Raw genomic sequence first — 17,389 nt, forward strand, 5'->3', positions numbered from 1 at the left:
GATTTTAAACCCCGAGGGAGGAAAGAAACTACAGCCAATGGGTACAACTGATGGGAGGGGTGAAGGGAGGAACCAGCCCGGGGGAAAACAACACCCCAGGACTTGGGGGGGTGTACAGAGCAAACCCTGTGATACAAAACAAACCACTCAGTGCAAAACAATAACTGAATAAACTACTCAGTGCAATACACTACCTCCTCCTTTTTTTTTTTTTTTTCCTAATAAAGTTAAAAGCATTGGGCCTGTTCTGATTCAGAATATGAATTTGTCCATCACTTTTGATTTGCAGGATAGTTAGATTGCTTTTGATCCACAAACTCTGTGTGGTTGACTTCTGAGGTAGCAGGGATTAAACTGTCTATGGCTTTTAAAATTAAGCAACATAGAATTCCAAACACTAACACAATTAGGAGAAAAACAACAAAAAACAACAGAACTGTTTTAACTACTGAAGTTCACCACCCCGAGAGTCGCCAGTCCTTGAACAGTCCGCTGAACCAGTCTTCAGATTCTTGCTTTACTTGTCTGATCAAGCTTTTCATTTCTTGGAGAGCTGTGTGGACATTGGGTGCTTTCGAGGTTAAGTTCAGACAACAAAGTCCTTCAGATTCCTGGTCCTCATGTCCATACAACAGCAGGAGGAAGTCTATGGCTGCACGATTTTGGAGTGTGGCTTGCCTGGTGATCTCCTCGTCCTCTAGGAGGGAGCTGATTGCAGTGGATGTCAAATTCGCTTGTTTGACCACCTGGCACTCTAGGTGACCCAGTACACCTAGAGCTTTGGCTGCTGCAACTCATGGAAGGAATAGGGATGTAGCAGTTCTTTTTGACTTGGCCCAGTGAAAAATTTCTGAATTGCAATTTGGGTCCAGATTGTCAGTGCTTCTCTTTTGAATTTTGTTGGCCAAATTGCTTTTTCAATCCATTTGCCAGTCAGGGTTTGGTTGGTTCCCAGCAGGGACAACAACCCAGTGGTACATGGCCCTCCTAAAAGCCAAGATGGGATTCCTGCTCATCCACAATCTCCACAAATCAGGAACAGACCCCTAGAGAGGTTTTTGGGATGTGAATGGTATGGATTGTCTGCTGTAATGTGGCTTAGAACATTATACCACCTTTTGGCAGTGAACTCTTCTCGATACTGCAGTAGGTTGTTAAAGGCTTTAGTGTTAGATAATGGGCTGAAGATAAAGTGAATGCAGTATGGTGCTGAAGAGGAACCCAGTAGCTCTTTAACTCTTGGGGTTCCTGAGCTTTTCTGGGCAAATTTGGTAGCCACTCCTCCTTGGGGTTCCTAATCATTACAGCCCACTGCTCACAGGTTTTGTTTGATTTGGGACCTGGGTCAGGCATAGGTGTGTTAAAACTGGCTGGATAGTCTCCATCTTGCAATGGAATTCCCACCCAGCAGGTAGACATAGGGTCTCTTGTTGCTGCAGTGGATAGGTGTATATTTTCTTGTTGGAGCATCCATGCCAGGGTCACCCAGATGTTTTGGCGTGGCTGAGAGATCCACACGGCTGTCAGACTGCTCAGCCCCAACAGGATGACAACTTGCACAAGGCTCATCATGAGGCTGAGTGGGAGGTAGGGTTTTTTTTTCCTAAAGTGGAAAAACAAACATTTTAAAGCATATTTAAAATTAGGGGTCTGCTGGAATGTAACCAGATTTTTTTTTTTAAGGTTTTCTCTCCTTTTTCCAGCAGCGTCTTCTTTTTGAAGCAACATCTACTTATTTTTCATTCCCTTCTGGTGGCGCCGGATTTTTGGGGACGAAAGGTTTTACCCACTTTTGGGGTATCCAGTGCAGGCCTGTGGGGATGGATACACATGTGTAGCCACGCCACAGGTAACGAGCTCAGAAGGACCTTTGGTTTCCCAAGTTTCTGGGTCCTTATTTAGGACTGGTGAACCCTGTGACAACTTAAACTGATTATTGCTGTGCAAGTGACATACTACCAGAGGACTCATATTTTCAAACAAACAATTCGGAAAATTAATTGTAAACATGGCTTTGCAGAGTTTTTGTTGTGGTGGTATCCACACTGTTGAACTGCTCTTCCTAGCCAAGACTTGTTTAAACATGTGGTGGGCACGCTCAGTTACAGCTTGACCTGTGGGGGAGTCAGGAATGTCTATCTTATGCTCTATTCCCCACTGCTGGACAAACTCTAGGAACTCTTTGAATGCATACTCTGGGCCATTGTCTTGATTTCCCTAGGGATCCCCAGCACTGAAAAGGCTTGCACCCGGTGTTGTTTGGCATGCATAGCCCTTTCCCCTGCATGGGCAGAGGCATAAACCACACCTGAACGTGTGTCAATGCTTACATGCACATATTTAAGGCAACCGAAACTAGGAATGTGTGTGATGTCTGTTTGCCACACTTTGCAGCTCCCGAGGCCTCGGGGGTTAACCCCAATACCCACCGATGGCATGGCCTGGAGCTGGCAACTGGGACAGGTAGCCACAATGGTCCGAGCCTGACTTTGTGTTAGTTGGAACTGATGGATTAGACCCAGCACATTCTGAAGGTACTGCTGATGACTTAGCTTTGCTTTTGGAAGACGTCCAGAAGGTGTGCCATTTCTGCTGGGACAGCAAGGGAATCTGCTTTACAATCACCTTCTGCGATTTCACCTGGCAAATCAGTATGTGACCTCATATGCATACATAGAACAGATGCTCTCTATGTGAAACTAAATAAATTAGTTTTGAGAGCAACCTGAAGAGATGCTCTTTCTTGATGTCTTTGAGACCTTCCTGCTCTGCCCTGGACACTACATGTAGGCTAGTTGGTGACCAAATTAATTGGCTCCAAGAATTTCTCAAAGGCTCTCACGACTGCAGTCAGTTCAGCGACCTGGGGCGACCCCTGCACAAACTCAACATCATCTTCCCACTGCTGAATCTGGGGATTTCTCCAAGTCATCACCAACTTGTGGGACGCCCCAGACACTGTGAGAGCTTTGAGCAGCCTACAACTCCTTTTCTCAGGAGGAATGAGGTGGAATTCCTCTTTAAACAATTTGTGTGATGGGTGTGGACTGATATTTGTCCACTGTAGCTATCCAGAGATAGTTGGAGGTTGGCATTGTTCTGGAGCAGGTGCTCAAACATCTCTTTGGTCAACCTCTCAGGAGAGTTCTTTCCCTCCTTAGAAAGTTTGACTGAGAGGTGAATACACCTAAAGTCACAACCAGCCAGCTCACACAGTCTCATCCCGGCTTTCCGGATCAGCTGAGCTATTAGCCCTTGTGGCTGTTTGATGGTTTTGGATTGCTAGTGGGAGAAGAAAACCCACTCTATGATTAAGAGTGAATCCTGCCCTTCGATCCATTGGAATATCAAGCCATGCAAATGTGGCAACTTTCCCAGGGCAATGAATTTGAAGGGCAGCTTGGCTGATAACGACAGGCCTGCCTCTCGGCCAAAGCTTTCTGTGCTTTTTGGATTGTGGCTTTTGCCTCTGGGGTCAGTTCCCTGGGAGAAACCAGCTCTGTCCCCCCCTTCAATAAATTGATGAGGGGATCTAGGTCCTCATTGGTGAGACCTAGCCAGGGCCTGACCCAGTTCAAAGACCCACACAGGGAATGAAGATCCCTAGGGTTTTGGGATCACTATCAATTTCCAGTTTCTGCAGAACAATGGTCCGCGTAGTGATCTCCAAGCCCAGGTACTTCCAAGGTGGCACCCTTTGAACTTTGTCTTCCTGCAGTTGGAATCCAGCTGAGGTTAAAATTTTAACCACTAGGTCAAGTGTGTGTTGAAGTATAGTGCTATCGGGGGTGCACACAAGCACATTATCCATGTAGTGGAGGATGACAGCTTCCCTTTTTTGGTGTGGACCAGGGACAGCAGTGAAGCCACGTACCACTGGCAAATGGAAGGAGAGTATTTCATGCCTTGAGGCAATACTTTCCAGTGGCTTCTCAGTTGATGGTAGGAACCAAGAAGGCAAACTGTGAGGCATCTTCCGGGTGTAGAGGAATTTGGAAGAAACAGTCCTTGATGTCCAGGACAGCCAGTTGCCAATTTTGGGGAAGCATCGCTGGGGAAGGCATCCCTGGTTGGACTGACCCCATGTCCTCAATTACTTTATTTCCTGGAGGTCATGGAGGAGCTGCCACTTATCCTTCCCTGGCTTTTCTTATCACAAAGACCGGGGAATTCCAAGGGCTGTCTCTTCTGTGTGGCCTTTGGCCAATTACACTTCTATGAGCTCCTCAAGCACCTTAATCTTTTCCTTGCTGAGTGGCCACTGACTTACCCAGACTAGGGTATCATCCAGCCATGTTAACTTGTGGGTAGGGCGCTTCACAGTGGCTGCCTCTAAAAATCCTGGGGTGTCTTAGGGATAACTAATTTGATCCCCCGCTGGAACATGGTGTCTCTCCCCCCCCATAGTGGAGCTTTGTAGTTGGCAACAAATGGATGGACACTGGCCAGTTTTCTGTCCGGTCCCTCAATTTGTATGATGCTTTTTGAGATTTTTGCCAATGTGACTCCTCCTATACCTTGGATTTTGCCAGCCACAGGTTGCAAGTCTCAGTGTGACAGCCACATCCTTTCGGGTATGATTGTCCCTTTAACCCAGTTGCTACTCCCCGAATTTCACGTTCTGTGAGTTTCAAAGATGCCCCCCACCCCTACCCCATCCCCAAAATGGCAGCAGTCACATGGCTGAGATCCAAGATCACATGAACCACATGGTCAGGATCCAGGACAGTGACAGCCACACCACCGTGCCTCCAACACAAACCCCTCCAAGAACGGGCCTACACCTTTCCCTAACGCCAGAGATAACCCCTACCAAAACCGGGGTTGCTTCTGGGTCCCCTCTACCACTCGCAGGGGTTACTTACCCCTCCTGGGGGCCTTGGCTGGCTGGAATGGCTGCAAGGAATTAATTTGTCCAGAACTGACCCATCTTTGGGCTCGGAGTGGGCTTGCCAGTCCTACCCTTGTGAGTGCTGCTGTACAAAAGGCAGCAGCAAACTCCAGGGGAGCTGACGGTCCAAAAGGCTGGTAAAATCCACACGTGGATAATCCAGCTGCTGTGTGGGGTCTCTGACATTGCGGGAGGCCCCACGGTTGGACGCCAGTTGTTGGATTTCACCTTGTGGGGGATCAGTTTGGCTAGCTCTGGATAGCGGCAATGCTGACAAGGACAAAAGCAAAAGGCGAGAGGCACTCTCTCTGCTCTTTCTGAGTCCAAAGTCCCACAGCTTTAATGTAGAACAACTCCTGGAGAGAAAAGAGGGAGCCTGGGAGAGGAAATGGCGTCTGGGAGAGGAAAGAGACCGGGTACCTCGTGGTGGCAGATTTTAAACCCTGGGGGAGGAAAGAAACTACAGCTAGTGGGATACAACTGATAGGAGGGGTGAAGGGAGGAACCAACCTGAGGGAAAACAACACCCCAGGACTTGGGGGGGTGTACAGAGCAAACCCTGTGATACAAAATAAACCGCTCAGTGCAAAACAATAACTGAATAAACTACTCAGTGTAATACAACACTGCACGATATTAAGATTTCAGAGTCAGTATTACTTTTTATCTAGTTTACTTCCAACTTTTATTAAGCCTTCTATACCTGCTCTATTAACATGTAAGTAATTATTGATTATATTAATTTGCTATTTAAGCATTGTCGAGCAAAGCTACACCACCGCAGAATTTGTGAGTCAGGCTATTGACATCAGTGAACCCATTGGAAATCTTAAGAAGTTGCTGGAACCCAGACTGCAGTGTTCCTTGGATGCACACGAGATTTGTCTGCAAGATATCCAGGTAAATTGAAAGGTTATGAAAGATTTAACTTTGTAATGGAGAAGAGTTTTACATACTTTTTCCGTTTTTTCCATTGTCTGTGGAATTCATGTGGAATATTAACTACAGTTAAGAGTTTGATTTCATGTCAGGTTCATTATCATCAGAGCATTTAATATATGCACACTTATTCAGTGTGAATACAATCAAAATATTTTTGGAGTTCCTGGTGTGAGGTTAAGAAACCACCTTGCCAGTGAAAGAAGAATGAGGGCGATGACCATACTACTTTCTCTTGAGGTAGCCCACATCATTTGTTGCTGCCAGAATTTCCATAATTCTAATCTTGTTTTTAATCTAAATGAGAAGGTTTCTGTAATATTGAGGTATAGAGGTAGCAAAGCATTACTCAAGAAATCCCCCTGCCCCATTTTTACAGGCGTTGGCACATGTTAGACAGTGAACTGTTTTGTGTTTTATTTGGAGTTACAATCAGACATCTGTGGCTTTTCCAGAAACAACAGGAGAATGTTGGTATAAAGATAAGAATTTTTATGAAGGAGTTAAAAACTCAGAGAAGGAACTGTAGGTAGTTTTCAGGTAGTGAAGGTACCTCCTCCTATTGCATTACTTCTTTTAGGTCAAAAAATGTTCCTGTAGGCAAAAATATCTTAAACAGAACAGAGTGGCAAGTTGCAAATACGATCAAATTTTTTCTGTTACGCACTATGTCTAGACAGTACTAAAAATATTTGCATGCTTCAGAAAATTTGCTGCAGGCACCCAATGTTTCTAGAATTTAAAGGAGAGTAAGTTTATTGTATCTGTGAGACTAATACATATTTTTAATTTTTAATGCTTTTATCAAGCTGGACCCAGATCGAAGCCTTTTTGATCAAGGAGTGAAAACAGATGGAACAGTGCAACTCAGTGTACAAGTAATATCTAGGCAAGGTAAGCAGTTACATTTGTCTGTTGTACAGACAAATTTGTGAAACAGTTTGTTTCACAACAACTGTTTGTTGTACAGACAAACTTGCACAAATACTTGTGAGCAAGCAAACCTAATCTCCTATTCCTAGCTGTAAAATTGAGAAAATCAATGAATGGTCACAGAGCTTCAGAATGTCTTTTTCATTGTGTACTGTAGTTCTAAGTAGTAAAATTAAAATAAATGTCATGCACTAAGTAATTTGAAATGTTTTTTAAAGGAATTTCATATTGTTTTTATAAGTAACAAAATTAAACACAAATCCAGAACCCGAACAACTCTTAGTCTAGTAGTATCAGTTACAGTATGGGGTTTTCCTCAAGGTTGAGTAGTTACTCATATCAGACCAAATATCGATGCAGGCAAAAGATTTTTGTGTAGGTAGGTGGCAGTTTCATCCCTGTGAGGTGAGTGAGCTTGTGTGCTTTAGGAACAATTACATTTTGAAAGCAAATGTAGCTAACTGAAAATTCTTATCAAGGTCCATGATCACTGTCCATTGCCTGTTTTCTTTGGATGAGAAGTCAGAATAAACCATTGTGTAAGAGGAACATTAAAGTTGGATACGGATTTGTTAAGGCATAGTTTTTATTTGTATTATCTGGTATGACAGGAGTTCCCCTTGTCAAATTCTCGGGAACTAGCAGTTCATTGTTTACTTTTTGTCCTAGTTTTCTGCTTTGCCCCCTCAATATGTCCTGAGTGGAAGGACAGCCAGACAGCCACCACTCTTTATAGACAATGTACATATTAGGCTGTGGGATCAGCTACAAGTGTTAATTTCTCTATTTTTAAACAGAGATGAGTTTGTACAGGAGTAGATTAGTTATCTGTTTTGAGTTACACCAGCAAAGCAAATCAGCAAAATTTGGGGTGCACTTTTTGTTTCCTTTTGGCTTCATTGTAGATTAAACAGAAGAAAACTTTTCTGTTTTGTATTAACAGTCTTCAGTAAGACAATTTGCATTTAAGGCTGAGTGTCAGGTGGCTAGTGCTAAGTTGAGTCCTTAGTTCTCCATATGTAATGGGAAGTGTACTACCTTTCTACTTATAAAATAGAATGGAAATGTCCTTCAGGGAACTAGAATAACTGCTCTTAATTCATGCCCAGTAACTTCTATCAGACTTCCATTTTCAAAAGGATGTGAGTGATAAATATCTTTACTATCATCTTCCCTTTTTGTCATGGTTTCACATGGGAGACTTTTAGAGAAGTGATGCAAAGCTTCCAGCCACTGGAAAGCTGGATGTGCCTCTGTGAAAAACATTTAAAGACAAAAGAAGTGCAGGAACTTCTTTCTGTTCCAGTCTTCGAAGAGGTAACGCGCCCCGGCCCCTGTCTCAACCAGGCCGGCCCTGGGCAGTCCTGCCCACGGGGCTGGGCCCCTTCCTCCTGGGGCACCTGCCGGCCCCCCGCCATCAGCTCCCAGGCAGGGGAGGGAGTGCCCTGGGCCAGGCCAGGCAGGCTCTGCTGTGGGGCCAGACCCCTCTCCGGGTCCAGGGGGCTCACCAAGCCCCGTCCTGCCCGGGCCGGGCCCCAGCAGCTGCCAGGCAGGAGGGCGGGGAAAGCTGCAGAGCCCTGGCTGGAGCAGGGCCGGGCCGTGGCTGTGAACATTTTGCCACCAGGTCCCCTTCCCCCACACGGCCACCACAAACGAGATCAAGCGGTGAGACCGGGGCAGCCCTGCAGCCTGTGCTGAGTGGCCCTGCAGCTGGAATTGAATGCAGAGAAAACCAAAGACCTGCCATGAGGCCAATCCTGACACAGCCCCAGCCATAGTTTCCACCTCTGGCACCCAGTGACCATCTGCAGGCCCTAGGCAAGATGTTAACTCTTTCAGTGCTTCAGTCCTCCCTTGAGAGAGAGAGAGGAGCGAGATGCAAGCATGTAAAGGAGCAACATGAAGAACACCAACGTCAGTGAAGAAGAAGTCAAGTCCTAGATGGGAGGGGTGAGGAGATGCCTTGATCTTGGAACTGAAATACTTTTGTAAAGCTGTGGAGAAAAGACTCTGTTTCCCTGTAACACATGAAAGCCATGGGGAGATGAAGGGTGCAATTTGATATCAAGCAAAGGCTTCCAAGCTGAAGTAAGCAGATGTTAAAGTAGCTGTGATCCTATGAGAAGTTTGAACAGAGAAGGAGAAAAGAGTGGTCCTGTACCCCCAGGAGAAGAAGAAGACCTCTGTTCCCAGAGATGAAGATGATTTTAGAGATAGATAATGAGAATTTTTGCCTTTGATCAGCTATTCTTTAAAACAATGCCCCATAATTTGACATGGCCCATAAACACAGCTGTGAGAAAATATTGTGAAAAATGGATTGCAGATTTGCCTGGGTGGCTGCTCTTTGTGACAAATTGAGAGCCATGAGAGAACTGGGTTTTTTTCCTACATGGAGAAGTCTCCATAACCTTAGCAAGAGGGACTTCTCTCCCTAAGTGAGCTTAAGAAAGACTATTCTGGAGGTAGTAAACTGAAATTTTAGGTTTTGTTTCTTTATACTGTCAGTGGAAAAGGTTGTGAGGGGAGGAAAAGTGTTCTGAAGGGCTTGTTTTGATTCTTAATACTTTTTTTCTTTTAGTTACTGTCAATAAAATTCTCTTTATACCCTTTTAAAGTTTTGAGCCTGCTTTGCCTTTCTCCTAATCCTACCTCACAGCAGGAAGTGAGTGCATTGGTGGTTGGCCAGTGCTGAACCCATCACACTCCTTGGTGCGCCACCCGGGAAATCTCAAAATTGGCGAACCAAAACCACTACATTAAATTGGTGTTTCCACCCGGTTTCAAACTGAAACTGCCACAATGTTCTTCCTGTGTTTACTTTTTTTCCCTTTAATGTAAACTGAGGTTCATGATCACATAACGCAAGGAGCTTCTTGCTCCATGCCACCATCACACCTTGTCTGTCTCCCTCCCTCCTCCCTGCCTGCCTCCCATCTTAAAACAAACACTTGAATATTAAGTACTTCTGCATCATTTTGGAACACTCCTCACTGTTGTTTTTCAGTGATACTTGATACTTTAGCAACTCATAAGGTACCTGTTTGTTGAAGGCATGTAAAATATGGCAGGGCAGAATATCAGAAAACAGTATGCATATAAACAAAAGGAAGATACTTGGATCACTAACAGGAAGATGGACTTGTTACTCTCAACCACAGTACCCCTTTGAGCCAGATGGGAGAAAAACGGCTTCTTACTCCATCCTCATATTTTACCTGCATGAACGAGGTTTTGAGAGATTCTCAGTTCACTTGTGTTTATTTTCCCCTCACTTATGTAATGTATAGATTTCAGCTAAGAGCAATCATTGATGCTAATCCTTGTGGTGGATTGGACTCTCTTATTTCTTGAAAGAAAAGCTGCTATGTCTGTTCAAATGTTCTACCAAATTTTGATGAGCTGGCTTTAAATTCAAAGACAACAGGTGAAACATAGTTCTTCTATAGTTGAACTTGACTGTAGTTCTTTTATAGCATTTCATTCTACAGCAGATAAAATACCATTCCTATTTTTTCATTTTACTAGTACGACGCTTACAGCGCTCTGCCTTGCCCTAACTCATTTCCTCTGATTGGAGGAATGGGAGCCTGGAACTGGTCATCTCTTATGGGTAGGTAAAGGGAGAAGAGATGTGAGGAGAGAAGAAGGCAAACCCAGGGAATTACAGTTGTTTTAGTGTTGCAGTAAGTTAGATGGCAGATTGTTAAATCACATTTTTACTTACAAGGTAAAGTTTCCTCTACAGAGACTCATTGCTTTGATCTCCATGTTTGTATTGTGGACGAAGTACAATGTTCTTTTGACATGTAGCTTTATGACACACAGCAAATTATTTTGTTGAGCAATAATGAACTGTACCTCTTTTTTCTTTACTTTCTTTTTGAAGATCAAAAATAGAATCTTAACCCTTAGTAGCTTCCTTACCCATTTTCATATGATTTTGAAAGAAGCCTGTGTTGTGCATATTAATTTTTCATAGCCTAGATAAAACACTTTCCCAAGTAAGAAGAAAAAAGTAATGAAGAATTTCATTATATTATGAAGAATATTTGCTTCTTCATCTAATCAACCACTTACTGGTTGTCAACATCTGTTTTTACATCCTTGATTTCACATTGCTGAGTTTTGTACTCTAGGGTCTTTATAGTATTTGTTCCCTTTCTAATATCTTTTTCAATAGGCTGAATGCCTATTAAAATCTAGAGGAATACTTGTCTGAAAAAGACTTGGTTTTTCTTACTTGTAATACAGGTACCTACTCCATTTGTTTTCCCTTACAAAGTATGACTGGATTGTGGATTTAGCATTTAAGGCTGTTACCTGCAGAACCATCTCACGCTGTGCTTTAATATAGATTAGACAGGAAGGACACAAAGTAATATCTTTATGGTACAAGACACTGAAGGTGCTCTGGCTATATGATGTTCTCTGAATCTGACTTTCATCAGCCTAACCACAGTCAAGGTTTTACAACTAATGATAAAATAGAATTGTAAGGATTCTTTTTTTATGTGAAAATATGTTTGATAAAAATCTCTTAAGTGTGGTTGTTTGCATTGTAATGAAAATTGTATGTTTCAAAATTTGAAATAATTTTGAAAAATCTTCTGTACAATGTATGAAAATTGGTGACGCACCAGTTGGACAAAACACCTCAAGACAACAGAGAAAGTGGTGATACAAAGCATTAGTGAATGTGTTCTTTCTTGCTGCAGAATAGATGCAGACCTATCTTGTTAGCTCTATGATCTAATACCTGAAATGATAGACAAAAAGTCAAAATATTAATAGCTGATGAATCCTAAGATGAGAAGAATTTTCTGGGTTTCTTTTAGCTTGCTGTTTAACACATTGCCTGCTTCAGAGTACTGAAAGAAAATGTTAACTGCTTTGTGTAGACCCCAGAGATATCAGGGAAGTATTGTAAAGGCTGAAAGAAATGTCTTATGGTTGGAGTATAGCTGGATACTTGTTCTGGGTCCTTTTGGAGGTTGCTTTTTCTATTTGTTTTGGGGTTTTTATATGGTATATTTCTCACAGACCAAAACACTGTACTTAATGCTCACATGCTGACCATTTTGTCCAAGATCTGTGAAATAGATCACTTAAATAGAACAGGAAGCTGTAATACTGGGGGAAGAAGGAGGGACAGCTTTGTTATTCATCTTACTAAAGTATATGCTCTATAAGACTGTATCATTTTAATTTAGGACACTCACAGAAATTTGATGACACTCCTGTGTCCTGCTTCTTTCCTGAGTTTGCTAGCCCTACTAATCAGAAAGCTTTAAAACAACATTTTTGTCATATTTGCATTAAGTTTGCATTAAGTTTTGTGATGTTTCCATGCTTAGGGATAGAGCCCAAGCTGAACATCCTGGAAATCGTGAAGCCTGTGGAGACCGTGGAGGTTGTGATTGATCCAGATGCTCATCACGCAGAGGCTGAAGCTCACCTTGTTGAGGAAGCTCAAGTGATAACCTTGGATGGAACAAAACATATTGCAACAATTTCAGATGAAACGTCTGAGCAAGTGACGCGGTGGGCGGCAGCGCTGGAAGGCTACCGGAAGGAGCAGGAGCGCCTTGGAATACCTTACGGTAATAGTGCACAGCTGTGGGTGCATTCAGCTGGGGCTGGTCCCTTCTGTTCTGTGTGGGGTTGGTGCTCAAGGGCCTTAGAGGAGGAAACCTGTGGTATGGGTTAGTTAATGCAGATATCTGCATAAGGGAATTGTAGAATCGTGGAATGGTTTAGCTTGGAAGGAACTTAAAGACCATCTGGTTCCAATCCCCTGCCATTGGCAGGGACAACTTCCACTAGATGAGGTTGCTCCAAGCACCGTCTAGCTTAGCCTCAAACACATCCAGGAATGGGGCAGCCACAGCTTCTCTGGGCACTCTGCCAGGGCCTCACCCCTCTCACAGGAAAGAATTTTTTCCTAATACCTAATCTAAAAACCAAGGAGAAGTAAAATGAATGCTCATAATAGTTTCATTAAATGAGTGCTTTTGTGCCATAACTTCCTTGTCAATGCAGTTTTTAGAAAGCACTTTTCTTCCTGCCCTCCTTAAAAACGTGTGTGTTAGTGATAAAGCTCTTCAGGTGTGTGTGGAATTTAACAGACTCAGTATTGGGGCATTGCCTGTAAAGTTGCTGAGACAAATTGTTCATGGACTGGAGGATGCTGAATATTCTATTAAATTAGATTTTGTATGAGAAGCTGTGCTAGAGTGGAGGAAGATGATTCAGAACTGAAAAGGAATACTTTTCTAGATGATCATCTTTTTTTGAATTAATGTTGTTACTTAGCAGGTTGCTCTTTTAATGTTAGCTTAAAAAACATCTCCAAATGGTTAAGATTGAACTGGAACTGTGGGATGTAGACCTATAGCATGTTTGGGACATTATCCAGCTGAATTTCTTCTTATGACTGGCAGAAATGTACTGTCAAGACATATTCAGGAAGCTGTTCCATATGAGCAGACCTGTAAAACTGGAATATATTTGGCTAGGGAGAAGTTTTGAAGGATTTAAGAATTCCAGTCAAGTCACAGGTCTTTGCAGGACATGCAGCTTGCCAATATTTTGAGCATTCTTTTGATAACTAAAGCAAAAGCTTTTTCATGGCTTTTTAGTTTTCTCATTTGTAAGCACTTCAAAAATAGTTTTCCTCATGTTATGTCTGCTGATAATCAGGGATTTAATGTGTAATGTTTGAAAAAAAAAAGTGGGGGTTTATCAGAAGCAGACTAATACTTTTCATCATGCTGTCACATTAATATTGGAATAAAATTATTTAAACCAATGTTGTTAGGTTGAATAATATTTTTAATAAACTTTAATAATGTTGATGCTTTAAGAAAATCCTATAATCCACAACTATGCCTTCAAAAGTTCAATGATTTTTCGGCCATAGGAGTGCAGATTTTTCAGGAAAATCATATTAGTTCATTATGACAGAGATCCATAGATTATGAAAAATAGTGTTCTCTTGATATAAAAAATATGTGCCAAATTACACTCCTAAAAAAATAACATTTTAGATGTTTTCTGAATAGACATTACAGGGACCTGGACTGAAATAAGGTGCCCCTAGGTTCTACATTATAATCCAAAATTATTTCTTGAAGCTTTCCAGAAGACAGGATGCATTGATGTTAAGAGTCAAGGCTAGTCAATAAATAATTATCCAGAAAAGTAGAGGTCCAATGTCTTCATCCTTACAGGCTTCTCTGGTTTGCTGCAAATGAAAAACTAGCATTTAGCAGGTTTTTAAAATGTTGTTTTATGTCTGTGTTATGTTTTGGGTAGATTTTATTAGAGATCATAAATATTTTCCTGTTACAAGTATTTCTGCTATTAGAATCCAAATATTTGGTACCTAGAAGGAAGGAAAATAGTAATTGTTATGAGAAATAAATGCAGAAAACAGAGCCAGCAGAAAGGTTGGAAACCACAGAAGGGATTAGAGAAAGTAATGATTTTTGTTTCCTTGCAGATTGTGATTTCTAAATGAGAACAAATTAGCAGCTTTTTGATGGAAGCTCACTGCTGCAGATGTTTGGTAGATCAACCCTCTTGTGGTGTGTCTTTTGCCACAGGATTACATTGCATTGTTTTAGGTAGCATTAGTGAAAAATGATACCATGTAGCTGTTCTTTGTTAACCAAAATTAAATTTGTAGCTCCTTGATAACTGTTTTTAGACTTAGGATACTTGCTTTCTCTAAATCTTAATTTTCTTAATTTTTCTTAATGCTTAATCATATTTGTTTTAAATCTTAAAATAAAAAAATGCCAAGGTGACATTTGCTTGGGATATCAGAATTTAAAAATATGTAATCACTCTGCTCCAGTGAAAAGTAGATGTCCCTACTTTAGTTTCTTGTTCTTAACCTGTTGACGTATTTTAATATGTTGTATACAATGTTAACATCCCAAAACTTGATGGTCTGGCTGAAAAGGTCAGCAGAAGCACTCACTCACCTCCAGTAGGCCAGCACTCAGATCAGCTCTATACAAGGGATACTTGGCAAAAGCTTGGTCCTCAGTTTTATTGCACAGGATTCCCTGTAGTGTGGAATATGCCTTTGGTCAGTTGAGGTCAGCTGTCCCTCCTCAGTTTCGTGTGCACCCCCTGTCTACTCGCTGGGGTGGCTGAATGAGAAACAGAGAAGGCCTTGCACTGGAGTCCAATAGTCTGTTCTTCCAGATACTCCATGTGTGCAGGTGTAATATGAATATCAGATTTACTTGAAAAATTATTGATATTACATGGGATTTCTGGTTTAGTAGAGTGATACAAGGTACATTAAAACCCAGCACAGAGGTAAGATATACTTGAATGAATACAGCAGTTTCAGAACATTGCACAATCCCAATCCCTTTCCCAACAGGATTCCTGATACAGGTGTTTATTACATACTCACCATCACAAGGTTAGGTGTTCCTAATGGCCAGGAAGGAGAACATGGGTTGCAGCCAACTCAAGCCCATTGTTCTCTTCGAAATTCTCTTGCTAGTTTTCTGGTTTATGTTCTCTGTGTTGGGCTAAGCCACATCTTTGTGGCCTCTGCAAGCGCTGCTCAGCAGTGGACAAAACATCTCAGTGTTAGTAATAGTGGTTTGGTCACCAGCCTAAAGTACAACACAATAGGGGCTTCTGGGAAAAAAATTAATCCATCCCAGACATAGCCAGTGGTGGTTTTTATCAGCAGAAACTGAGATGGTGTGAACGAGTTTAGAATGTAGTATTTTGTCATAATCACAAAATGATCAACGTTTTTGAAGGAGAGTATCCTTCTGTGGGAGAGGGTACTCTTTTCTTGAAGCTAAAGACCTGTGGAAGAAGAAAATGCTTTTGTTTTTATGTTTGAGATATGTCAGACATAGATCTGATGTAGAAACTTTCTCTAAAGAAAATCATTCTTTCACCCTTTCTGTCACCCCACCACCCCCCACCATTCCATCACCATTTTAAGTGCAGTCACCAACTTTCCATGTAGATTTGGTCTCAGTAACTGCTTCTTGATGTTGTGCTTTTACTCTTATGGAAGTTATTATATAATAACCTTGCAGCATATGACGAGGTGATTTGCAGTTTCATCCATCTTTTCCAGACCCAGTTCAGTGGTCAACAGACCAGGTGCTCCACTGGGTGGTGTGGGTGATGAAGGAGTTCAGCATGACTGACATCGACCTCAACGCACTCAGCATTCCTGGGCGGGACCTCTGCAACCTCAGCCAAGAAGATTTCTTCCAGCGTGTCCCACGGGGAGAAATCCTCTGGAGCCACCTGGAACTTCTTCGAAAGTGTATGGCAGTTTGTTGGTTTTTTGTTTTTTTGTAGACTTTTTTCTTGAACTATGACACCAGTTATGAGCAGTCATTTTTCCTTTACTTGATGCTGATGGTAAAAATGAGGGTATCAGTACAAGATAAAAGAAGGTATTAGAATGTCTGCTGCCGTGAAACGTTGTCTGCATTCTAAACACTGCCTGTCTTTTATCAAACCTCATAACTGGTAGAAGGTAGCAAATGATTGTTCCACCTTTGTTTTTTATAAAGCTTCATAGTTAGTGCATCCACTGAATTTGTTAGTTCTATAATTAAATATTGATTTTGAGTTATTAAATATACATTTCTGTGTCATACTGAAGTGGAGATTTTTAAGCACAGCAAGTGAAATCCTTATTTGGTACACAGCACAGCTGCAAAGTGATGCATTGTATGTGCAGAATACAGTAACAGTAAATATATGTGCATTTCAGATGTACCATGCTTGGAGGTAACTTGCCAGACTAATAATTAATTCTGCCTTCATTTACATAATATAACAGAAGGTTTTTGGGGGTGGAGCTAGTGAAAATTTGCCCATGTACACCCTTTTAAAAATGAGTGACAGATCTTAAATGTCTCCACTTGTAAGACCATGAACTGTACACGTCTCTTGCAAACTGATACCAAATTTTTATTTCTTTCCTCTATGAAATAAGAAAGTTTTTGATCTTCAGATGACTTACTATTTATAGGTTAAATCTAAGCCTGTTGGGTTTTTTTCCAATTTGTAGATGTGTTGGCTAGCCAAGAACACTCTGGAGAAATAGCAACTGTTACAATTGACCAGCGTAAGTACTTCTGTCAGCATTAATTAATGCAATTCACTGTGTGCAGGTTTAGCACTGTACTGTGGTTCAGAAGTATGATAGTACAACATTTAGAAAATCACTTGAGAGAGATTTTCCTTGGGAAAGGGAGGAGGACATATTTTAAACTTCAAAAGTTTCTCTATATTTTGTTACTGGCTGAAAGGTAGTGTTTGACCTGAACTATGGAAGTTTATGACTTTCATTTTGGGTGGTAGATTTTTCACTTTCTTGAAAAAAGCTCTCTATGATACATATTTGAGGTTTTTAGTTGTTTCAGGGCTCTAGGTTATATATTGCATTAATGAATGGATCTGTTTAAATATTAATTTCAAATAAAAAAGTGTTTCCAAAAATTGAAGGGTTCTGTGGAAGAGATGACTTGCTTAGAAACCAGTATTAGAAATAATACATTAAACTCATTGAAACTCATTCTTTCATCTAAGCAGTGTCATCAGTTATTAAAATGAATCAAT

The 17,389-nt window shown here is 41.5% G+C and overlaps 1 protein-coding gene across 2 annotated transcripts in view; it reads left to right on the forward strand.

Moving 5' to 3' along the window:
* Nucleotides 1–17,389, forward strand: part of GABPA (GA binding protein transcription factor subunit alpha) — a 32,909-nt gene that overhangs the window by 6,015 nt on the left and 9,505 nt on the right. For both annotated transcript variants that reach the window (XM_030235173.2, XM_050969952.1), the window contains exons 3-7: nt 5,647–5,791; nt 6,640–6,724; nt 12,121–12,366; nt 15,888–16,082; nt 16,839–16,895. In XM_030235173.2, the coding sequence (XP_030091033.1) occupies nt 5,647–5,791; nt 6,640–6,724; nt 12,121–12,366; nt 15,888–16,082; nt 16,839–16,895 (728 nt within the window). The remainder of the gene's footprint in view (nt 1–5,646; nt 5,792–6,639; nt 6,725–12,120; nt 12,367–15,887; nt 16,083–16,838; nt 16,896–17,389) is intronic.

The sequence above is a fragment of the Serinus canaria genome, chromosome 1 (assembly GCF_022539315.1).
Source record: "Serinus canaria isolate serCan28SL12 chromosome 1, serCan2020, whole genome shotgun sequence".
Lineage (NCBI taxonomy): Eukaryota > Metazoa > Chordata > Aves > Passeriformes > Fringillidae > Serinus > Serinus canaria.